The 22,800-nt window shown below is 43.5% G+C and overlaps 4 protein-coding genes across 5 annotated transcripts; 2 read left to right on the top strand and 2 right to left on the bottom strand.

Annotated features, from left to right (window-relative positions):
* Nucleotides 1-162: 162 nt before the first annotated feature.
* Nucleotides 163-4,432, bottom strand: LOC143332320 (mitochondrial import receptor subunit TOM40B). 2 transcript variants are annotated; one of them, XM_076749648.1, is made up of 10 exons: nucleotides 4,252-4,432; nucleotides 3,546-3,745; nucleotides 3,149-3,216; nucleotides 2,920-3,012; nucleotides 2,705-2,806; nucleotides 2,341-2,446; nucleotides 2,039-2,161; nucleotides 1,844-1,920; nucleotides 1,655-1,757; nucleotides 163-1,567 (listed from the first exon to the last, which is right to left on the bottom strand). In XM_076749648.1, exons 2-10 carry the CDS (start codon nucleotides 3,727-3,729, stop codon nucleotides 1,428-1,430), a joined length of 996 nt encoding a protein of 331 aa, XP_076605763.1. In that variant the 5' UTR covers nucleotides 3,730-3,745; nucleotides 4,252-4,432; the 3' UTR covers nucleotides 163-1,427. The 2 variants fall into 2 exon arrangements, with proteins under 2 accessions (XP_076605763.1, XP_076605762.1); XM_076749647.1 differs by having other exon boundaries at nucleotides 163-1,470.
* Nucleotides 4,433-4,653: 221 nt separating this feature from the next.
* On the top strand, nucleotides 4,654-7,639 carry fdxacb1 (ferredoxin-fold anticodon binding domain containing 1). The gene is made up of 5 exons (XM_076749729.1): nucleotides 4,654-5,176; nucleotides 5,266-5,422; nucleotides 5,638-5,841; nucleotides 5,950-6,108; nucleotides 6,211-7,639. The coding sequence occupies exons 1-5, from the start codon at nucleotides 4,999-5,001 to the stop codon at nucleotides 7,448-7,450; spliced, it is 1,938 nt and encodes a 645-aa protein (XP_076605844.1). The 5' UTR covers nucleotides 4,654-4,998; the 3' UTR covers nucleotides 7,451-7,639.
* A 473-nt stretch (nucleotides 7,640-8,112) lies between these two features.
* Nucleotides 8,113-14,798, top strand: alg9 (ALG9 alpha-1,2-mannosyltransferase). The gene is made up of 15 exons (XM_076751247.1): nucleotides 8,113-8,268; nucleotides 10,019-10,154; nucleotides 10,280-10,414; nucleotides 10,521-10,591; nucleotides 10,699-10,787; nucleotides 11,156-11,291; nucleotides 11,389-11,476; nucleotides 11,733-11,838; nucleotides 12,270-12,392; nucleotides 12,788-12,942; nucleotides 13,060-13,189; nucleotides 13,291-13,438; nucleotides 13,558-13,687; nucleotides 13,769-13,899; nucleotides 14,034-14,798. Exons 1-15 carry the CDS (start codon nucleotides 8,129-8,131, stop codon nucleotides 14,155-14,157), a joined length of 1,842 nt encoding a protein of 613 aa, XP_076607362.1. The 5' UTR covers nucleotides 8,113-8,128; the 3' UTR covers nucleotides 14,158-14,798.
* A 1,130-nt stretch (nucleotides 14,799-15,928) lies between these two features.
* layna (layilin a) lies at nucleotides 15,929-19,355 on the bottom strand. The gene is made up of 8 exons (XM_076751407.1): nucleotides 19,280-19,355; nucleotides 19,136-19,156; nucleotides 18,663-18,960; nucleotides 17,678-17,835; nucleotides 17,552-17,596; nucleotides 17,395-17,457; nucleotides 17,198-17,294; nucleotides 15,929-16,634 (listed from the first exon to the last, which is right to left on the bottom strand). Exons 1-8 carry the CDS (start codon nucleotides 19,353-19,355, stop codon nucleotides 15,929-15,931), a joined length of 1,464 nt encoding a protein of 487 aa, XP_076607522.1.
* Between the last annotated feature and the right edge of the window lie 3,445 nt (nucleotides 19,356-22,800).

The raw sequence follows: 22,800 nt of genomic DNA, 5'->3' as shown, positions 1-22,800 counted from the left end.
TTTATTGCTGTTCAGACAGATTATAAAGATCATTTTAGACTTTGACTTTTAGTCCCTCAAAGTCCAAAGATTCTTAGCTAATAGCAAAAATAAAGATCAGCAGAGCAATGAATGCACAGTGCTGTATCTAAGTATGACAACAAAAACACCCAAAGCAGTAACTCTGATAGAAATAACATCTTTAATAAATTAAGTCAAAAAAAGACAGTCATTCCCTTCCCCTTCTCTCCATGCTTACATTACATCATGTATAAATAATACATATGCAACACTTCGTATGTTAGATGGGACTGGAAATGCCCAGAAGCAGCGTGAGTAGTGCAGGTTGCATACAGGTCAGTGTTTCTATCTATATACATACAGTACAGTCCTGGCTCATTAGAGTCAGTGCAGTGCTACTCTCACATCCCTCAGCTGGAGGTGAGTGTGCATGGAGCAGCACCTTTTCTCTTACAGTCAACAGGCTGTTTGTTCATGTGTGAAATCTCACACGCATCTTTACACTGGAAAAAAAAAAGTGAACATAATCGATCCCTTACTCCTACACACAGCTTTAAGGATCATACAGGCATTTTGTCATGATTTCACCCATTTTACACTTCTGCCGGCCACTTTGTTATCAGATTGATCCTCTTGGCATTACTTTGTGTGAATGAGCCCCCAGATTTAGGAGACAGATGCACTGATGGGCTATGCTAAATAAACCCCCCCAGTAACAGTAACAGGAGGCCGATATGGACATTGAGAAAAGAATAATGCGAATTTGGTCATTTGTATTACCTATCCCAAGCAGGTTTCCTGTTGCTATTGCCTACAAGTTAATTTAAAAATTATACTGGCATGAATGTAAGGCAATGGCTGCCTAGAAGATAAGAAAAAGTATGTCGTTTTGCAAACAACGGCAGAAAGGTCTGGTACAAGAATTATAATTAATGGGTTAAAACACGAAAAACACTCCTCTTTCTCAATATACTCTATATATACATGAAGTTTCTCTATGACTACCTACAGTATAAAACTTCTATTTATTTTCAGCTTTCAGTACAGCGTGCCTCTTATCCCTTCTGTTTCCATTGTCCAGAGGGTGATGCACAGTCTGGTTTCAGGGGGACAGGAACACATCTCCAGTCTCAGCTGATGAGCCCCTCCAAATGTTCAACCATTTCTCCTTCATGATCCTTTTGCCACACAATCAAAAAACATCACCTCAGTTTTGAGAGGTAGGTTGCAAGATCAGATGCATCGATTTAAGGAAACATTTTGGGCTTCGACAGCCAAACAATCCGCGATACTCCGGTGGTTCGTAGGAAGCGTTTTAGTGAGGCTGAGAAACCTTGGAAGATCGTGTTAGTACGAAGCCTCTGAAACAGGTCTCTGGATGGATGTCCTGATGGCGAGTTGTAATTCCAGCAGGGGTCAGTGGAGGATTATCCCACGTTGACGCCAAGGCCCACCTGCAGCTTGTCCCCTCTGTGATTTACAAAGGCACCCATGATCAAGGTGGCAGGGAGCGGAGTCAGACGCTTCTCCAGCACGCCTCCGATTATGCACCGACTGTTTATCATTCCTGACGGTACACACGCACACACAAAATCTCACATGCTGTACGTTTTCTTCACAGTTTCCACTGACCAAGCTGCAGAAAGAAAGTTACCTCGAAACACCATGTTGGCCTCTGGGAGTTCCATCTGGTACCCAAATGAGGTTGTGGTCTCCTGTGTCCTGGTACTGGCTTCAAACTCAACCCCGACTTGAATCTGGTGAGCAAACACACAAAAGCACATTTTCAACATGCACCAAAAGTAAATGGTGTGTTTATGCAGTATACGGGTATTTGCTGTACCTGTTTGTTGGCTCTGTGATAGTAGCTAGCATGGGCACCTCCTTTCCCAGCATTCAGTGTTGCCACCCAGTTTGGTCCTGCATGGAGAGAAAAAAGCTGAAAGGCTGCTGCTAATTCAAGAAAAAAAAAAAAAAAGATCAGGAAAGACACTGGCTCAGTTAACAGCATGTTTATTCACAATTCACAAAATCTCACTTGAGTACTGTCCAGCCAGAGTAAGAATTCCTCCTTCCTCTGCTCGGCCCCGATGATAGACCAGCTCCCCTCCTAGCACCAGCCCAGAGGACACGCTCTGCAGGAAGTGTGCCACAAGGATGACTGCCCAAGAGAAACACACACACACACACACACACACAACAACAAAGATATTCCCCAATCAGGAAAACATCAGAATTATAGCAAGCAAATATACTGATGTATCTTTATCAGGACCTGATGACTATAAAGCAGAGTGATGCTCAGGCGAGGCTCTGATCATTCCACCTGTCGTGTCTCACCTGACTCTCTAAGGACATCTGGGTTGGCTACAGTCACAGCAGCGGTGAAGTCGTTCCCTCTGTACTCTGTTTCAAACTGCCACGTTACAAACTGGGACTGCTGGGTCTAAAACACCAGTGAATCAAACATTAAGACATTTGCAGCAAATGGCATTCATTTCATATCTATTGCATGTTCATCTGTCCCGGGAGAGGGATCCCTCCTCCGTTGCTCTTCCCGAAGTTACTTTTTAGGAAGTTTTCCTCATTCGAATGGAGGGTCTGAGGACAGAGGGTGGTGTATGTTGTACAGACTGTAAATCCTGTCTGAACATTGAATGCGACCTGATGGGTTTAAGGAAAAAGACAGACATTAGAATCTCACCTGGAGCACTGTTCTGGCTCGTACACGCTCAGTGAGATGCAGCAGAGCGTGAGCGTTCAGACTACCTGAAGAGTCCATCTCACCGATCAACGCTGGGGCATCCTAAAATGTGAAGAAGGATCAAAATGCAGCCCGTCAACGTGAAAAGACAGCAGCGCCAACGTTAATGATACAGTAGTGGTGATACATTTGTTGTTTCATGACTTGTGCTTGACCTTGTCCTTGCTGTAATCATCCGACTGCAGATGCTCCACATGGAATCGATAGTATGAAGGACTAACAGCACTGAGGTGGAGAGCATGACTGACCTGGAACAAACACATACATCATACATACATGTACAAGATAGGGCACTATAACATTTTAAAATGGAAATTCACACCCTTACTACCTTTAAATACAGTAAATTGTTTGAATGTAAACTGATGTGGGTGGAAGAGTCACCTTGAAGAAGCTGCTCAGGGTTTTATTGAGGATCATCTTGACTCCTTCAATCTGCTGAGGAAACACATCTGTGGAGAAAAACAAAGAAACAGTCAGATCAAAAAACTCTTACATGCACTGCACTGTAATCATCTGACTATTCTGATAGTGATCATTTTGTGTAATGCTCATGGAAAATAATAATAATTTCTCAGATTGAGGAATTATGTGTAACGTTTTTCAGCATTGCTTTTGTCACAGCTGTCAGTCAGTGTACCTTTAAAAAACAGTAGTAGCTTTAATAAAATGTTGGCTTTTATATCACATGAAAAAGGCTTTTTGCATCAACCACACAATTGCCTGCCTACTTTCCTCTATGGTGTGCACTCCACAGTTCCTGCTTTTGAGCCAGACGTACCTTTACAGCTCCTGTGCAGAGAGTGGAAGCTGCCTGGGTTGGGTAAGCGGCCATCTCTCCTCTCCCAGCGTGGTGGACTGTCCCAATGAGCAGGATGTGCGTCCCAACGAGAGGGAGTAGGGTCCTTAGAGAAAGGCCAGTTCTGATGGCCCGGACCGGAAGACAAAGCTAGAACGCTGCCCATGTGGGCGCAACACTTCCTGCAAGACACAAAGAGACATAGGACGAGATTTACCATGATGCTATGACATATTTATTTGTCTCACCTGCAGCTTGTAACTGCATTATTTAAAAACAGACTGTCCAATATGAAGAGATCAGAAGCAGAGCATAAAACCTGGCCTGAAATACAATTTACAGAATCCAACAGACCATTTCCTTGACCAAATGCAATGTATACACAATGTTCTGACTAAAAATAATATAAAAGAAATTTAAAGTTGTGTTATTGTACAAACACCTACACTCACAGACATACAAATGCAAAGGAAATTAAGAACAAATCTTATATCTTTACATTTATTTTGCTCGTTCTTTAAATTGATTTGTATTGGATTTAAAACTGCAATTACAAGAATGATTATGATTGTGTGCATCATGCAAGGCTGGCTGTTGTTTTCATGTGCAGGTGCAGCAACTCCGTTAGCTAGCATGACCTTAGCATCAGCAGAACCAGACAGATAATGTGCGCTTGTTCATTGCTTACCTACTTCCGTTGTTGTCGAGAGAGGTTAAAATCCTGGGCGGAACTGAGGATCGCACATCAGAAAAACTGTCAGGTGAAATATTTAGAGATAAACTAGTAATACGCGGAGATAATTGATGCTGGGATCAACTGATGCTGCAAATAGCTCCCTCCTCCAGATGTGATGCGCCGCCCTGTAAATGGTCCCCCTGAAACGACAACGGGAATACAGCGGTCTGAAAAATTATGCCTTTACAGTTCCACGTAGAAATCTCAGTGAGAATATTATCAAGATAACAACTTTACATTTCATCTATCCAACTTTAACTTAAACGACATTAGTTTTGCTGTTTTGGGGCGATGAGTGTAAACAGCGTAACGTTCATTAAGGTTTGTTTCTGGCCGGACTACTGTATTTGTGACACAGCGTTCAACGCAAGCTGCTACAGGTGAGATAATATTGTTGAGCTCTCATGTGCTGCAACGCCGGGGAGCAGGGGAAGGTCAACGGCTTTATTCTACATTACAGTCAATGTATTTCTTGTTTTTCAGTCGAGTCGGTCGTAGACTCGAGATACGGACGCTGCTTACTAAAATATGAAATTACTACGATCATATTAGACCGCGAAGAAGACTGAAGGTGGTCATTGTTGCTCCCACGCTCGTCTCTTCCTCTCGCATACAGAGCTGTGAAAGAGGGCAGATTTCGAGGGAAATCTCTGGAAACTTGACTTTTAGTGTCCCCCCTCGTTTCCATTTGTACGGGACATGTCTCCTTCGCGGTCCATACTGTTGGTGGGAGAGGGGAACTTCTCATTTTCTGCCTGTGTGAGCCAGTTCTACTCCGAAACAGAGACCAGCATCACGGCCACTTGCTTCCAGCATCAGGAGGAGGCACTGCGGCACGAAGGCGCAGCCACTAACATTCAGATCATCAAGGACTCGGGTACGAGTTTGTGAGTAATTTCCATCGTTGTGCTAAGCTGTGTTCTGTGGCACTACATTTGTTGCACACTTTTCCCTGTGTTTGATCAGGTGGAGCGGTGCTTTTCGAGGTGGACTGCAGAAAGCTGGGGGAATGCGCCTCTCTCCAGGACCGAGTGTTTGACCGTGTGGTGTTTAACTTTCCTCACTGCGGCAGAAAGAGTGGCGTTAAAAAGAACAGAGAACTTCTTAAAAAGTTCTTCCTCAGGTATCACTGCATCACAGCACAGAGGCTGATCCATTCACAGCATATTCTGCTGTTTCTGGCGTCCATCAACATAATCTTAACTCAAGGTCAATTTACCTAGCTTTAGGTTTTAGCAGCATCTCACTGTCTTCCTTAGCAGATGGTCAGTTTGGACCTTGGAAGATTGTTTTTTTCTTTGTCAAAGTCAGTATGCTGACCACTGTCTGTGTCTACAGTTGTGTTCAGGTGTTGGCTGAAGACGGGGAGGTTCATGTGTCCTTGTGCAACGGGCAGGGCGGGACACCAGCGGACCACCCTAAACGAGAGTGGCACAACAGCTGGCAGGTGGCTGCAATGGCAGCAGAAGCACACCTGCTCCTTACTAATGTCCATCCTTTTGAAAGTGAGAAATACCAGAGCTACAAGTGCACTGGATACAGGTAAGGAGTAAAGGTGAGTGTTATGGTGTATAAATAGAAGCAGCCCGTTGTGTGTGTGTGTGTATTTGCATACTGACGCTGTCTAATGATGGTGTTGCTGTTGCACAGGAGTCAGGATAAGGGCTTTCATGTGGAGAATGCTTTGCTCCATGTGTTCACTCGCAGCCTCCCCTACACCTCTGCTCAGATACTTAAAGTGGAAGAGGCTGTTGAAGGAGAGAAAGTCCAGTACAATATACCAGCCGAGCTCAGTGATTACATGTTCAGGTACAGTAATACAGACACTCTGATGCAGTATTAAGCCACCAACGCAAAAAAAAAAAAAAAAAGTTATGCAACCACATGCTTCCTGTCTCTTTCTTTCATCAGGGGATTTCTCTGCTCAGGGTCTGTCCACCCTGTCAAGTTGGTGCAAGATTTTCTTCTTGAAGGATTGGCAGAAAAGTCGTCAGTCTCCATGACGACAGAGACCTTTCCCTTCCTCCTCACGGCCAAACAGCTGCAGGCGCACTGCTGTGATGTCAACAATACACACTGCTACTGGATCCACCTCCTTCAGAAAGATCTCAACTCTGACGCTCACACCTTTACAGCCAAAGCGAAAGAGCCGTTGGCGGTTTTGGAGAGTCAGGGACGCACGGACACACCAGACGCTCCATCAGCTACACGTGTTACCTCAGATAAAGTGGACAGGGTGAGGAGCAATGGAGCCGAGAGCTTAAGGTCTGCATGCTCTCTTGATATTGATCCTGAAGGAGAAAACTGTCTTTATGTGCTGCGTCCATCGGTGCTCCCTCAAATGGAAGAGCTTCTAAGGGAAAAAGAATTGATTAACAGTGCGGGGAGTAATGAAAGTGTTGAGATTGAAGGACAGAAGAATGAGGGGTCTTGTGGTGGCTGTAATGGTGTTAACAGCTCATTATTGGGCATTAGTGGCGTAGTGTTCAGGAATGTGTCCGTCAGCCTCTGGGCTCTGCCTTCTTTTCATGAGCTTCTCCTCAGAGGTGTTTTCCCTTCAGAATCTAAGCCCATTAAATTTTTTGGACAAAGGCTGGAAACGCTGCTCACTCCCTACGGGGTCTCCCTGGTCACAGAACAGGGAGGCCTGCGTCTGATGGCACAGCCAATGGGTTCGGTTGGTAGGGTGTTTGCAGGCAATGCGAGCGACAACATGAGCCACGTCAGTGTCACTGTGTCTCTAAATTTGGACCTCCTCGCCGTGCTCCTGTTCTCAATCCCTGACTGGCGGCTGCTGTGGTCACATGACCCACGTTTTTTAAAAGAGTTTAGTCTCCGGCCATCGCCAGGGGAACCTTTCCACCCATTCTCCCTGTTCCCCGAGCACATCAGCTTTGACATCAGCTTCTGGACAGGGCCGACGTGGGAGGAGAGGAAGTTCCACGCTGTGATCAGAGAGGCCAGTTGTGGCACCGTGGAGCAAGTTAAACTCATCGACACATTCTCACACCCTGACCTGAGCCAGACCAGTTACTGCTTCAGACTTACCTACCACACACATACACACGCTTTGTCACACACACAAGCCCTCCAGTTTCATAAGCACCTGGAATCCTTACTATCCTCTCGGCTGCAAGTCACCATCAGGTAACTTCATCAGAATCTGTAAGTGAGATTTAACCGTTTGTAACCGTTAAGCAAATTCTAATCTGCAAAACTGTAGTTAAACAGTGTTTACAGTAGTTGAGGCATTGCTTGCTGTACTATGTATTTAAAATGTGACTGGAGCTCTCAGTGTCTGTGTGTTTAAATTATAATACAATAAACTTGTTATTTAACACGTTTGTGGTTACTGAGAATCATTGTAAAATAAGGAAAATAGTACATGTTTTCTATGTAAAATCACCCATAACTATGATCAAATTAGTAGTTCTTTCCAACCAACTTATCAAGGGCTGCACACAGGCTCCTGTGCATTGTTCCTAGTCATGTACTGTGCAGCAGGTAATTTGTGGGGGCAACGAATCTCTTTTCTATTGAGAGATTTTATACAAAAAGACAACCAAGCTTCAGCATCTCTGAGTTTTTTGTCCTAAAATAAGGACAATATTTTAAAAAAAATATATAGGTGACATCAACAGCTGAGACAATCAACCCCTTTTGTTACATTTTTGGCTGCTCAGAACCATTCATACAGGTCAAATCGCTGGAAAAGTTAGTAATAAGTCTTGTTCAAAGGCTTTGACACAGTCTGTGTGATGAGAGCTGTCAATAACCGGACAGCAACGAAAATGAACGAAGTTCGACTCGGGTGCAGCGTCGGGAAAACATGGCGGCCAAAGCGCTTCGGCAGCGAACCAGGCGAGGCAGCAGACAAGATGCAAACAATGTGAACGTCCCCGCCGAAACTCGGCCACCAAAAGAGGAGAAAGGCGGCGATGACAGCAAAGTCACAGAGACTCGACAAGAGTGAGTATGAGCCAGGAGAAAAGAGGCAAATCTCGTACGTGTTGTGAGCTGCATCCCCGGATCTAACTGACAGCCTGAGCGGGGGAAGCTAGCTAGCTAGCTACTTTGATACGTTAAGTTTCGATCATAACAGCACCGCAACAACGATTGATTACGTCCACCTAGCAACCTACAGGACCGTGTGTTTGCAGCAGTTTGAACTATAATGGCTGTGAAATTGTGTTTCCGTCCCAAAACTAGTTAGTTGCCTCGTTTTTGTTTTAGTAGAGCGACGTAACGCAGTTGGGTTACCTGGTCATCTTCATTCATTCACCCTAACTGTCACACCGTCACATTTATGATAGCTCACAACCAAAGGGTCGACCCCTGCCCGGCGCACATAAAGCTTTATTTTAAAGCAGTGATTTGTGCTGTTGACACGATGCTGAGATGTCCTGAAAGAATTTTACGACAGTTTGTGGGATGACGTGTCATAACAAAACATAACGTGAGGATCAACGCTAAGCTGCCGCTGAGACGACTAATCTAACTAATCTGATGGTGGGCGTGAACAGGAGGAAACACTGCAAGACACAAGGGGGAGAGCAGGTTAGCACTGTTACTGTAAACACTGACGAAGTGGTCTTATAGTACTGTTTAAGTACTTATAACAAGTTCACAGCTGTCCACATCTGGGAGGTAAATAATGGTAGCATTGCTCCACTGATAATGTGAAGTCAGACAGCTGTTATTGTGATTTATTTAAATTCTGTCTTCAGCAAGCTACTTATTGTCAACACACTCTCAGAAACCACAAATGACATAACTATTGATTTAGAGGTTTAGTTGACACTTTCACTGAACAGCACACAAACAGTCTTGTGAAATACAATCTGGTATCATGGTAAAATGTGCATGTGCCACCACTGTGATAAAAAGCAAATAATAGAAGTTGACCAGACCTTGATCAGTCCAATTATGTCTGTGCTGATGTAAGTCAAGACATGTCTATATACCTATATGATAATATTATGTATGATAACATTATACTGTACCACTAATAAGAGCAATACAAACAATGATATTCACAGTAATCATAATCATGTCATCAGGAAATTGAAATAGCATTTAGATCTGAAACGACAACAAACAGATCGCTAACTGAGAAAACCAGAACTGGAAGAGTATTGGAGCACAACTGTCCAACTGTATAATATATTATCAGTTTAAATGGGCCTTTTGATTCAGTCAGTGTTCGTGCTCAGACACAGTTCAGTGGCGTTTACTCTGTAGGACAGTCTTTTCAGTCCTTATAACAAGGACAAACCCTCTGCTGTGAGCTGACATTTACTTTATGTTCCAGCAAACACTTAATTTTTGTAATGAAGGGCATGCTAATTAACCAGCTCTGAAATGATTACCATAAATTGGATCTTAATTGGTGTTTTATTAAGAGCAGGTGCACTGGAAACATCAATCAGTTCTATGTTAAAACACATAAAAAAAAAAAAGGTTCGTTGAAAGGCCATTGTGCAGGCGGGTGAGCTGTCTGCTTCAGATGACTAATTAGCCTGTTTAAGATCAAGGTCATTTTCTATTTGATGTGCGCAAAGCAGACAGGATGCACCATTTAAATCCATTGAAGATTAATCTAAGAGCCCAGCATTTTGAAGGTGTTTAATACATTTTGATGCTGGATTGAGCTTGATAATAAAGCGTATATTGTTGTAGGATATGTAACAACTGTGCATCTGTTTATTTTTTTAAATAGGTCAATAAGTCGTGGAGGACAGGTATGGGCTCCAGAAGGTTCAACTGCATTCAAATGCCTGCTCTCTGCACGTTTCTGTGCAGCTTTGCTGAGCAATATCTCAGACTGCGATGAGACCTTCAACTACTGGGAGCCTGTGAGTGCTGTACATGCTGTCATTTATGAGCCTTCTGCTGATTTTCTAATATCTACCATGTCAGAATAATCTCTCTTCTCTTTCTTTGTTCATGTGTGCAATTGCTGTGGTGGCTGTTTGGACAGATGCACTACCTGCTGTACGGCACAGGGATGCAAACATGGGAATATTCTCCATTGTACGCCATCAGGTCGTACGCTTACTTATGGCTACACGCTCTTCCTGCTTGTTTGCATGCCCATGTTCTACAGACAAACAAGGTAACTGTTCCAAAGGGGCTCTCATTTTAACATTTGTTGCTGTTGTTGCTGATATTTTAAATGACTTCAGTGTCTTATATCGATGTCTGTTATGATTGTGTTGCAGGTGTTGGTGTTCTACTTCGTACGATGTGTGTTAGCATTCTCCTGCTGTGTCTGCGAACTCTATTTCTACAAGTGAGTTGATAAACTAAGCGTTTTTCTACATTTATTAGACTGTATAGATACCTGTATGTACGTGATGTGGAAGTTAACCATGTGGTTTGTTTGTGTGTGTGACACAGGGCAGTGTGTAAGAAGTTTGGTTTGCACGTGGGCCGTCTGATGTTGGCATTCCTCGTCCTGAGCACGGGAATGTTCTGCTCGTCTGCAGGTTGGCCAGATTTATTCACTTCTTTAATCTGCTTCTGTCTCTGTTATCAACATGTCTCCTCCATGTTTGTTTGCGTTGCCTGCATCTGTGCTGTGCAGAAGAAAGCAAAACTTTGTCCAAATGTTGGAAAATATTGCTGGAAAGAGTGTGATTTGCGACACAATGAAATAAATGATGGAGCATAATATTAAGCCACAGATGTTTTTCTCCCTTCACATGATTTATATCGTCCTTTTGCACAGCCCCAGCTACCCTTTCTGTTAGTTTTTGTTATATATTCATATTAGTATTTGACTCTTGTCCACCTTTCTAACTGCTTCTGCTTCTTGTCTGCTGATCGATCCTCTTCTTTCGTTCTTTCTCCGCAGCATTCTTGCCTTCCTCTTTCTGCATGTACACGACACTGGTTGCCATGACGGGATGGTTTCAGGATTCACCGCCATTAGCCATTATGGGTGTGGCTGCCGGTGCCATCGTCGGATGGCCATTCTCTGCTCTGATTGGGTAGGGTGATGAAACTAAAATGCCTATTTGTCCAGCAATAGGCAGACTTGTCAAAGTGCATTACTCCTAATACAGCTTTGGCTTATTTCCTCCGCAGCATTCCGATCGCCTTCGACCTGTTGGTGTTAAAGAGGCAGTGGAAAAGTTTTATTCTCTGGTCAGCTGTTGCTCTGCTTCTGCTGCTGGTGAGAAAATAAAAGAATGCACATAAAACAAATAAGGCTTTAGGCTTTACATATTACAGCTGCCGTGTGTGTGGAAGAGTTCATCATTAATGCAGGGATATAAAAGGATATTACATTATGTGTCATATAGAAAATAATATGACATTGACATTGTCACAGTTAATACTCACAGTCTGGATTGAACTATTTAGATTTTTTTGTCCAAGCACTGGGTCCATTCACTGTCCCCTCTGTTTGTCCTGTGTGTCTTTCTCAGGTTCCCTTAGTGGCAGTGGACTCTTTCTTTTATGGCAAACTGGTCATTGCTCCACTCAATATTCTACTGTATAATGTCTTCACACCGCATGGACCTGATCTTTATGGTAACATACCAGACCTCACATCATTAACAAAAAGCAGAATTCTCAGGGGCTCATGCTCCCTCAGCTTATCTCGGCTTTGTCTTTGTCTTATTTTCTGAATGATGAATGGATCTTAAATGAAAACATTATCATTTAAAACTGCACTTTTTTCCTTGGACTCTAGAGGGCATACCATCATCAACACTGATCCTATCTTTGTGTGCCAGTAGGTTGTTTTAGTCTCCACGAACTTGGCAGGAAAAGGCTTAATCCACAGTATTGTTAGGATCAGAGTGTCCACCATCATTATTCAATGTTTTATGTGTTTTAACAAACACTACCTCTGTGGATTTTCCATTTTGAATGACTTACAATAATAATACTACAGTTGTGATCTTGTTTTTATGATCATACTTTGCATGTTTTGTGTGTTTTTGTTTTTTTTTTCCCAGGTACAGAGCCGTGGCATTTCTACTTTGCAAATGGGATCCTGAACTTCAACCTGGTGTTTGCTCTGGCACTGTTTTCTCTGCCACTCACTGCGCTCATGGAGACACTGTTACACAGGTTCAATGGTGAGGACTGTCTGCGTGTTTACCAGCACTAAAAAAAATAATAGATGTTGTCATTTCTCACACTTTTTGGGCGAAGGAAAGGTTGTTAGTCATCTGCCTTAGCAGAACAGTATGTGGCATAATAATAAGTATGTGGCAATGACGCACCTTCAGCTCATTGTCTTGGTGCTCGGTTGTAACAAGCTATGTAGGAAAACAGATCGAATGCTGATGTGATGTTATCACGTCACTATTTATATCCTGAGTCCTCGTCAGTGTCGGCTCATATTTGACATCAAAAGGCTGTAGCAAAAACAGGAAATGAATGTAATACATGTTTGAAGAGTTTATTTTTTCTGTGATGTTCCAAAGCAGCTCCTCTTGTGATTTCTTGTGTGCACACGTGTTTTCTGCAGTGCAGAACCTGGGCCGTCCGTACTGGCTGACTCTGTCTCCCATGTATCTGTGGATGTTGGTTTTCTTCACCAGAGCTCATAAAGAAGAGCGTTTTCTCTTTCCCATCTACCCTCTCATCTGCCTCAGTGGGGCAGTGGCCCTCTCCTCTCTACAGGTGTGTTCTGGCTTTGGTAACAAAACTGTGTTAGTTGGCTTTATTTGTATTAGGCCCCTTTTGGTCATGAATGGGCATGTTAAATGAGCTTTTACAGATTCATTTCATTTCCTGCAGAAATGCTACCACTTCCTGTTCCAGCGGTACCGACTGGAGCACTACACAGTGTCCTCCAACTGGTTGGCTCTGAGTGCAGTTGTGGTCTTCACAGTGCTGTCACTGTCTCGCTCTGTCGCACTCTTCAGAGGTGTGTGCACCCACAGACGCTACTCCCCAAGGCACAAGTGTCAGGCAACGAAAGCAGCAGTTCAAGATGGGTGAAATGAGGTTTTCTTTCTCTGTCTACAGGCTACCACGCCCCTCTGGACCTGTACCCAGAGTTTCATCGTATCGCCAAGGACCCAACTCTTCACTCAGTCCCTGAAGGCAGACCTGTCAGTGTGTGTGCGGGCAAAGAGTGGTACCGCTTCCCAAGCAGCTTCCTCCTGCCGCACAAGTCAGTATCCAGGATTCCTTTGCAGGTCTTCACTGTCTAATTAAGTATGGGAAGTGTGTTTTTGTCATTTCTAGGTGACTGTGACAGAGTTGCTGATAGTTTCTCTTCCCAATCTCCAGCTGGCAACTGCAGTTCATTCAGTCTGAGTTTAAAGGGCAGCTGCCTCAGCCGTACGCCTCTGGGCCTCTGGCCACACAGATCATCCCGGCTCATATGAACGACCAGAACCTGGAGGAGCCAACCAGATATGTGAGTCACTCAGACGTGCGAGTTTATTGGCATTGTAGGTAATAACAGTTGCATTTTAATTAGAATTTCTGCTCTGGCCAGGTGGATTTACGGCAGTGCCACTACTTAGTAGACTTGGACACAGACGAAGAGACGCCACTTCAGCCACGCTATTCAGCCAACAAAGAGGAGTGGAGCGTCATCGCCTATAAGCCTTTCCTTCAAGCATCAAGGTATTTTCCCAGATGCATGTTTGACACAGGAAGACAAAAAAAAGCATGTCTCCCAAATCTAAAGGGCCAGAATAGAGACCCGAAAAAATAGTATCCTCTCAGCAGTCTTTTAATGGAAAATGTTTCTCCCTCAGGTCGTCTTCTCTCTTCAGAGCGTTCTACATCCCGTTCATATCAGACCATCACACCACCTACAGACGCTATGTCATCTTGAAACCGCGGCGGCAAAAGCAGCCTCGTAAGCGGACCCACGGCTGACCTTTGAACCTCGGCCTGACCCTGATTACAAAACCCTAACAAGAGAAATCAATCACTTCCCCTCAAATCAGCTGGTATTTGTGTGCGTCTTTGTCTCAACGTGTGCGTGATTGTTGGGTGCGTGTGTGCATGCATGTGATTTGAAGTATTTGTCTCATGAAACATATGGCGATATCGGACCCTTTAAGGACATTGCGTCTGCTTTTGGGTGTGTGTGCGTGTCTATTTGTGGAGAGAAAATTGTATGTATGCGGCTGTGTTTGGCAGCTATACAAATACAGCTGGACCTGTATGTCAGCATTTTATCTGTGTGTGTGTGTGTGTGTGTGTGTGTGTGTGTGTGTGTGTGTGCGTGTTTGTGTAAATGAATGTCTTACAGTGGATGCACACTACAAGATTCCACATGTATTTCACCCAGGTCAGGCCTTTATACACAAATGTACGTGTTTTTCTTTTCATACTTCACTTGAAAATGTGGCCTGAATATTTACCTGAGAAATCTTGCAGTGTTTGCTTGTCCACACTTGTCCACTTAGTATCTTCCTGCGTGCTCTGTTGGGTGTGAGCGGTGGAGGAGAGTGAAAGCGAGCGCGTGTTATTAATTTAACTTGGAATGTTAATAAAAACATCATTGACTGTGATATACAACGCTCCTGTTTTTTTTTTTTTTTTTATTGAGATGGTAAAGTCAGTGCAGCGCACGCAGACAGATTCAATTCTAATCTCATTTTATTTGAAGATTTCCTTATGTAACAAACATACAAACCACCCTCACTTACAGGAGAGATGTCAAGGCATTACATATTCTGAATAAATAATAACAATGCTATACTTTATCATTCTCTACATTATCATGCCATTGCTGTGGTCGGGCTGCAGACACTCAAGCTCAGTTAACTGTACGAGCCACCTTTCCACTTGCTAGCATTGTTTTTGGACTTTAACATTTTTAACTTTTTCAAAAGGAGACAGAAAGCCATTCATAAGTAAGGGAACAATCAATCAGTGAAAATGATGAAAGTTCTGGACATCTTACAATTTAAGGCCATGTCAAAACACACTTGCAGTACATGAAAATATCCAGCCTTCGCTCCGTCAAGCATGTGTTGGTTTATTGTGTCTTTAATCTGTTTGAGGTAGCCTGTTTATATCGGGTAAACGAGGGTGTGATTAGAACAGTGTTTTCAGGCACAGCAGACAGAAAGGTCCAAGACTTCAAAAGTTATCCTACCAAGCAAAGGCAACATGACAAGGCCATGCAAATAGTCTACAACACGCTGTCAACACAACATCAGTCATCACACATCTGAGACACGCCAAGCTCTTAAGTCATTTGGCTCACCTCATTGTGAGTTTTAAGTTGGCTTCTTTACTGGGTTTATTCTCAAAGCTGGAGAGTAAGCTGCCTCTGAAGGCCCTCAGATTCCCTGTGTGGACGTTTGTTTGTGGTCATGTACTTGGTATTTAGTCATTTTTCTTTTTTTAAGTGATATTTTTTATCTGCCGAGGGACAGCAGATTCAAATTAGCTGCTGCTGTTTTTCGGACAGCTGCACATCGCAAAACAGTGACTTCAAACTCGTGTCTACACTGCAGGAGAGCCAGTGACAAAACATAATGTCCTCACTCGCTTTGAATTCCTTAAAAGGCTTCAGAAACATATAGTACAAACATTTACAACCACGAACGTGCAACAGCTTTTTCCCCTTTCTGTCATCCCAGTCCAGAACCACACATACACTGACACACACACAGTAAAGTGACTTTGAGGATCAGTAGTTTTCTCTGTTGATCCAGTCTTGTTCATTGAAGTATCTCCCTCTGCTGTCGAGAGTCAGGCCGTTTCTGTAGCAATCCAGATTTGCTTGGTAGGATTTCCGGTTCCCGTAGGTCCCGAGGCTGGTTTGGTAAGTGTCCTCCTTGCCGTTGGTGGTGTATGTCTGATAGAGATCGGCCTTGACCGTGTGACTTCCAGACCTCAGTTTGGGATCATAGAGGTCACTCCGACCTCTCATACTGCCATCATACGGTCCATGATCCCCGTACACACTGCTGCCATAATGCTCGCTCTTTGTCGTGCGACGACCTAGACTCCTGTCATAAAACTCTCTATGCCCGGAGGAGCCCAGACTGCTGTCGTTCAAGTCCCTCTTTCCTGAGCGGCCCAAGCTGGTGTCGTAGAAGGTGCCACGGCGCCCAAGGCTGAGGTCATTGAGGTCCAAGTTGAGGAAGCAGCTCTCTGTGCTGGCAAGTGTCACAAAGCCGCTCTCGGTGTCCCGACCCCCCAGGTTGTCGTAGTCACCTGTCGGTGTGTCAGGGGAGGAGCATAAAAAGGAGGTGTTTTTGGTGTGCGGGCGAGCTGAAACCAGGTCATCGTCCTTCTGGCCGCGAATGACGTTGTAGACGTCAGTTGGAGTGGTGCTGGGGCAGAGGCCCTGCTCTGTCTGGCAGACTTCTGATTTCTGCTCTTTCCTCCTTCTACCTCACACACAGAGAAGCATAAATGACACCTCAAGCATTAACATAGAATGTTTACAAGGTACAGAGGATGTAATAGATTCAATAGTTCATTATCTCTGTGCTGTAGACCTCCATTGTCATCCAAAAGAGATCAGAAACACATCAATGACCCACACTGCTGCACTCGGTGACATGTTCCTTCATTACGACGAATGTGAGCGCCTTAGTCTGTTTTTAAACCATCTCCACATGCGTCGTCCTGCTGCCGTACTCACTTGCAAGTATCAATCCACAGTTGAAAATAGTCCCCATCAAATGCACTATTTTCCCTTTTATGAGTAACAATTGCTAAAAACTACAGTGCCCAGCTGTCTTAGGAAATTTCAAGCTCTTTTAGAAGTTGAAACTGGACATTTGTGAGCTTATTTGAATGATTTAGTCCTCAGCTTGACAAAATGTTCTTGGAGGTGATGGAGTGCCACAGACTCAGTCAGGAGGTCAAGATATGAAGCTGAAACATTGCCGGTTTTGGTCTTGTCATGGAATGTGTTAACAGTAATTAAATTGTTTGGGATCCTCACCGTCTGACGAGCAGTTTGAAGCAGCAGACTCCGATCACTGTCAGTAACAGCAGAATCAGTGGAATGGTGGGAATGATGATGTAAACCAAATTCAGAGCTAAAACAGAGACAAGGATGAAGAGAGTGATTGAGATTCAGTGACTGTCATGCAGGCGTTTGGGTATGACAGCATCAGAGTAGTGAGTGGGTCAGTCAACCTGTACTTCTGTCCTGGCTGTGGTCACTCGGGTCCCATGGCAACACGGATGAAGGGAAGGCATCTGCAATGAAAAGCATACATGACGTTTGATCCGTCTCACTCTTTATTGACAATGTGAAATTTTGTTTTGAACAATCGTACTGAGCACATTTTACTTGTTTGAGTGGAGTTGGGAGAAGGCGAAGGGTCCAGTGGTTTCTCTGTGGAGAAAATGCGTCACGGTCAGCAATGTTAAAGTATTTTCAAAGTTTAAGTATATAGAAATACTGTGTCAGTAGTACCCGCGGTGTATTTGCAGATGAAGTTGTTCTTGGTTTCGCAATTGTCGTCGTTCCACTGGAACATGTAAGGCTCCCCAGGACCATGGGGAGCGGATGGTTGGTGATACATCACCACACACACCTCATAGCCGCATGACGGCTCATCCCAGTGCCAGTTCCTACAACAAACACACACACGAAGTACACACACAAAAATCACTATTTCTCAAAGTTGGTGTAATAGAAATCTTTACAAAACATCCATATTAAAATGCAGTTAGATAGTCCTGATGACACCACAGCTGAGTATCAAAGTATTGAAAGCTGTGAAATACTGCAAGCTGGCGTCAAATGTTTAGTCAGATTTTGTAATCACATTCAATCATATTAAACTTTCAGTAATTGCTAGTTTTAAGCTGTTTTATGTAGGCAAAGTTACTGTACGGATGCTTGTGTTTTTGACAGTATTAGAGGTAGTCCAATAAGTCAACCAGGCTGACATATGTTAGCCTATATATTGGTCTACATTAGCCGAGTGCAGATATATCTGTATCCGCGTATTTGTCGGCCGATAAATAACAGGATGTTTCACTGCAGACATGGCAAAATGCATTAGAGGCAACTTAGAAACAAGGGGTCATTGTAAAAAAAATGTCTGTTCACATGATGTGCTTTTTTGAAAATTGACGGCAGATTTCTTACACTCTCAAAATCAATGTTGATGTAACAATAAAAAAAAATCAGCAGTAACTTTACTACAGAGACTTATCATTTGAAAATTTTGACTTCTTAAAAATCAGATTTTTTTTGGGGGGGGGGGGATCTCAAAGAATTTTCTTATTGATTTTTTTTTTTTGGGGGGGGGGTGCTGAAAGTCAAGTACTATATCAGCACTACATGTGAGGAAACACACATTGCTCATTGTACAACCAACCCTTTTATATTTCACTTTATTGCTCTAAACTTCACTTTTGACTCCTTGACCCTCTGGATAGTAGCCACTCACCTAAACGTGGACTTGCTGCCGTCCAGCCAGTAGTACTGCGGGGAGCAGTCTAAGCTGCTGTTCTCATCTCCATGGTTACGGCGGAGACCGATCCAGAAGTCTCCATCGGTCGGGCGGAGCTCTGTGATGAGCTGCTCTATGATCTTCTGCTCGGATGCCGACTCCACGCTCAGCAGCTGCCCTCCGTCGCGCCTGCAGGCGAGCTCTGCCTCTACAAAGTTCAGCCTCCGCCGGAGCTCGGAGAAGTAGGCCAGCTTGTAGCACGGCTTCCCTTTTCCTGCCTTGCACACACGTTGACCTGCAAACACACACATGCTCCTGTTTAAACCAGGTGGATACCACAAGCATCAGGTAAACAGTCAATGTTAGAGCACTGAATACAATGAAGGACCTCATTATGGGAATAATGGGAGTTCTGGACCCACAACTAGAAACAGAGTTTGTTTAGTGATGTTAGTTAGTGTGTTGCCTACCTCTGGCTTCGAATATATCCGCTTCAAGAGCCAAACATCCAGCATGGAGTCAGGGAGGCAGACCATGAGGAAACCAAACAGATCCACAATTGAATCAAGAGTTCATGACTGTGGGCTGTGTAGTGTTTTTTGTGTGCGGCTTACCTGTAATGAGGCTTGTGGCTGCAGATGGATCAAAACATAAAAGCAATAGATGGCAGAGGATTGTGAGCAGGTCCATGTTTGTCAGTTGTAGTCAGTTCACCGCCACCTCTCGTATTTTAGTCTTTTTCATTCCGCTGTCTGCTCATCAGAGGAGCTCAGGTGAAAGCAGATCAACTGTGAGCTGTAGCTTCAGGTGGAAGAAAATGCTCTCAAAAGGCTGAAATTTCAAAGAGAAAGCTAAAGAAGTGCAAAAGGGGCAAATCTCTGGTCCCATCTGCTGAAAGAGAGCGTGTGAGACAGAAGGAGGAGCAGGGAGGGGAGGAGAAAAGACTGCGCATGTTTGGGAGGGGGCTGTAATCTGTTAAGAGCAGTCTTAATGATTGGAAGAAAAGGCTGCATCGATCGCAAGACATCTAATCTTGCAAGTGCTTCTCATCGTAAACGCTGACAAGAGGCAGATTTCACTCCTTTCTTTATTACTTAAGCTTTGGTATTACCATTACAAAAGTGTTACATGAAAACGATCTCCTCTAACTCAATCATGGATATTTCAAAATATTCCTCTCAGATCCATCTTCAGGGAGCATTGCAGCGCTCGTCCCTCATTGTGTTTCACTGCAAAGCAAGGCTGACATCTCCGAGAGGAGGGACCAGGTCTATACTTTTTCTTTCCTCCGTCATTAAAGCTTCTGAAAAAACTTGGTTTCAAATCTTAAATATTTCTCTGCAACATTTAAAACAATTAAAATTAAGGCAAGACACAACAGGTGAGTAGATAAAAACTTTAACTAAGAGATATCACCGTGAAGCTTCTCCAGTTGCTTCATTAAGACAATTATTTTTTAAATCATCCGTTTAAATATGCTAATGATACATTATCTATTCAATGAGAACAGATTTGTATAATGTCCTGAACAGAAGTTTGAACTAGAATAGAATAGAACAGCTAAATAAGTATTTTGGATTTTTTTTCATTCTGTTAGTCTGAAAGAAGATTTGGAAGCAAAATAGCTCAAAGTCTGAAAACTGACCAGCGCATGAAAAAGCAGTGTTTGCACCTGTAGCGTCTACTTTTAAAGTTCAGAAAAAAATATCACAAAAAATTCAACCAGCTTCATCAGGAGTGTGTGGTTTGCGTTCATTGTCAGTGGTCAGGCCCTGTAACACAAGCAAACAACCCCATCACCTTTTCCACTGCCTGCTTCAAACCAGTGAGAAGAGCACAGACGAACACACAAACAGAAAATCCGTCTTGGAAAAGAATCAAAATCTTTGTGCCTTTGACAAAAAACTCCATTGCTCAGAATACGAGGCCAATGGATGAAAAAGGTTTTGAGGACCTTTAAACATCTACAGGTCTAAAATTAAGTTGTAAAATTGTGTAAGCAAAGCATAAATGTGCCAAATGAATGTACAGAAACAGCATTTCATACACTTTTCTATCATAACCACAACCCTAGGTATATTTTTACAACATTTAATTTAAAAAAAAAAAAATGAAAAGACATTGAAATTACAGGAATGATGTTTAATATTTTTATACAGAACCAGATCAAGCAGCTGGTTAGCTTAGCACAAAGACTGGGAATGGGAAAACAGGCCCACAGAGCAGAAGTTTAAATTGTTTAGACAAGAATAAACAGAAGAACACAACCTTTGTTGACAAGCTTAATTTAATCTCGGATTGTCAAACGATTCAGATGAATATTTGACATTAAAAGTTTAACAACAAGGGAGCCTCCCATCTATGTAATGGCGTCTATATAATTTCATATTAAAACGTCAGCATCAGCAGAAGCCATGAATGCATGTGAGCATGACCTGCTTTTCTGAGCACAAATGGGGGAAAAGTGTATGTATGCAGTTCTTAATGGTAGTAATTTCTAAAATGGCCCATAAGGTTGATTTAGGGCTCGCAGAGAGACAGATCAGCCAGAGTTTAAACAGCAGGATGCTTCATCAGGAATATGCTGTGTGTGCTCGCGTTGAATAGGGAGTGAGGGCGGTGGGGCGGGGAGGGTGAGGCCGCCCTGAATATACTGTCTGCGTGCATGCTGCTCCGTCCAAACACTGCTAATCAGTTTAGGTGTAACAGATTGATTTCCGTCAAAGGGCTTCTGGCTTTGTTTAAATTGAAGGCGGGATGTTGGCATTAGCAGGTGGTGTTCTGAGAAGACAACACAGACAGGTAACCGAGTCCTCCAGGGGGATCCAATAAGGAATGGTCCTCGTCTTGAATTTCACCCTTGTTTACAGCCTCTGAGATCAAGAGAGGGTTTCATTCAATTAAGCCTCTCCCATTCGTCCCTCCTCTCACACAGTCTGTCTTCCTCCATCTCTGCCGCCTCCTCTCATCCCGCTGAGCTCCTCTCTCTCTCCCAATTAGTTAAAGGGAAACCAGATGAATGTTCCCATGGGAGGCCAGTACATCACTGACCTCACACACACACACACACACACACACACACACACACACACACACACAGAGACACACCCTCACACACAGGGTGGGCGTTTCAGCATGTCAGAGAAACCTTACATCAACGTTGAACATTCACCACTGTTCTTTTATGTCTGGACACTGAATCAACGTGCATTAGCAGAGACAATCGCTAAATGTGTATTTTCACTGAGGCGATGCTTGACAGCCTAATGGTCAACAGATCATAGTTACACAGTAAAATAACATGATTTGAAGCCATAAACTAGCTCTGACCACAACAAATCATTCGTAATGCAATGGCCCTTTTTGTTTGTTGGCTGTAAAGACACAGCAATGAATGACAAACTCGGGTTCGTTTCCATCTTAAAGCCAGAAAGAGAAAGAAAAGAACTTAATTACTCGACAAAAAAAGGAACTTAACTTCCACTAAATTCAATTTGAATGATCTGAGCTGGCATGCTGCCACACTGAGTGTCCGCATTGCGTAGACCTGCACAGAGAGCTGGAAAGGGGCCCTGAGTCACTGACCTGAGGGGGAGCTGGACAGCTACATCAGCAGAGCTCATCCATAAAAGAGTTCTGATGAAAGCTTTTAAGAGCTGTAGTAATTCTTTTAGTCGTTCCTTTTTTAAGAAGGAGAACGTTTAATAGCTTGTAACGCTGAATGCACACTCGTGTCATGTAGCATTCTGACAAATTCTGCGATAATTCACTTTTTTCTGAATGCAGTGCAGCATAGAGACAAAGAGCAATTTGCAAGGTACAAAATGCATAGAGCTGATTTATTATGTTTTAATTATGGATGCAAATGATGTGTTCCTGTCTCATACAGTCAGAGGGTTTTTGCAGATTTAAATCACGCGTGCTCGCCTGCCAGGACTGTGGCTGCTGTGGCTGTGTGTCTTTGAGAAGACGGCCCTCACTGATTCACCTCCGCACTGGTGACGTTATGAGCATTGTGATGGCGACGGCCGTCATTTACGGGAGCTGATGTCTGGTTTGTTTGCTCGGTCAACTTGTGACCTGTGAGTGACCCAATCGAAGGGAAACTTTGAATCTGTCACAAAGCAGTGCAGCT

This window comes from Chaetodon auriga, chromosome 15 (genome assembly GCF_051107435.1).
Source record: "Chaetodon auriga isolate fChaAug3 chromosome 15, fChaAug3.hap1, whole genome shotgun sequence".
NCBI classification, from domain to species: domain Eukaryota; kingdom Metazoa; phylum Chordata; class Actinopteri; order Chaetodontiformes; family Chaetodontidae; genus Chaetodon; species Chaetodon auriga.
The sequence above is the reverse complement of the archived record's forward strand: the minus strand, read 5'-3'. Positions and strand labels throughout refer to the sequence as shown.

Bases quoted from the DNA above. Each gene is read 5' to 3' on its own strand.
- fdxacb1 (XM_076749729.1), top strand. From the start codon at position 4,999: ATGTCTCCTTCGCGGTCCATACTGTTGGTGGGAGAGGGGAACTTCTCA. The intron at 5,177-5,265 runs GTACGAGTTTGT...GTGTTTGATCAG, and splicing joins TCAGATCATCAAGGACTCGG to GTGGAGCGGTGCTTTTCGAG. The intron at 5,842-5,949 runs GTAAGGAGTAAA...GCTGTTGCACAG, and splicing joins TACAAGTGCACTGGATACAG to GAGTCAGGATAAGGGCTTTC.
- alg9 (XM_076751247.1), top strand. From the start codon at position 8,129: ATGGCGGCCAAAGCGCTTCGGCAGCGAACCAGGCGAGGCAGCAGACAA. The intron at 10,788-11,155 runs GTTGGCCAGATT...CTTTCTCCGCAG, and splicing joins AATGTTCTGCTCGTCTGCAG to CATTCTTGCCTTCCTCTTTC. The intron at 13,190-13,290 runs GTGTGTGCACCC...CTCTGTCTACAG, and splicing joins CTCTGTCGCACTCTTCAGAG to GCTACCACGCCCCTCTGGAC.
- LOC143332320 (XM_076749647.1), bottom strand. From the start codon at position 3,729: ATGGGCAGCGTTCTAGCTTTGTCTTCCGGTCCGGGCCATCAGAACTGG. The intron at 3,217-3,545 runs GTACGTCTGGCT...TTTTCTCCACAG, and splicing joins TCTGCACAGGAGCTGTAAAG to ATGTGTTTCCTCAGCAGATT. The intron at 2,807-2,919 runs GTCAAGCACAAG...TTCACATTTTAG, and splicing joins ATGATTACAGCAAGGACAAG to GATGCCCCAGCGTTGATCGG.
- layna (XM_076751407.1), bottom strand. From the start codon at position 19,355: ATGGACCTGCTCACAATCCTCTGCCATCTATTGCTTTTATGTTTTGAT. The intron at 19,157-19,279 runs GTAAGCCGCACA...TGGCTCTTGAAG, and splicing joins AGCCACAAGCCTCATTACAG to CGGATATATTCGAAGCCAGA. The intron at 17,295-17,394 runs GTTGACTGACCC...TCTCTGTTTTAG, and splicing joins CAGCCAGGACAGAAGTACAG to CTCTGAATTTGGTTTACATC.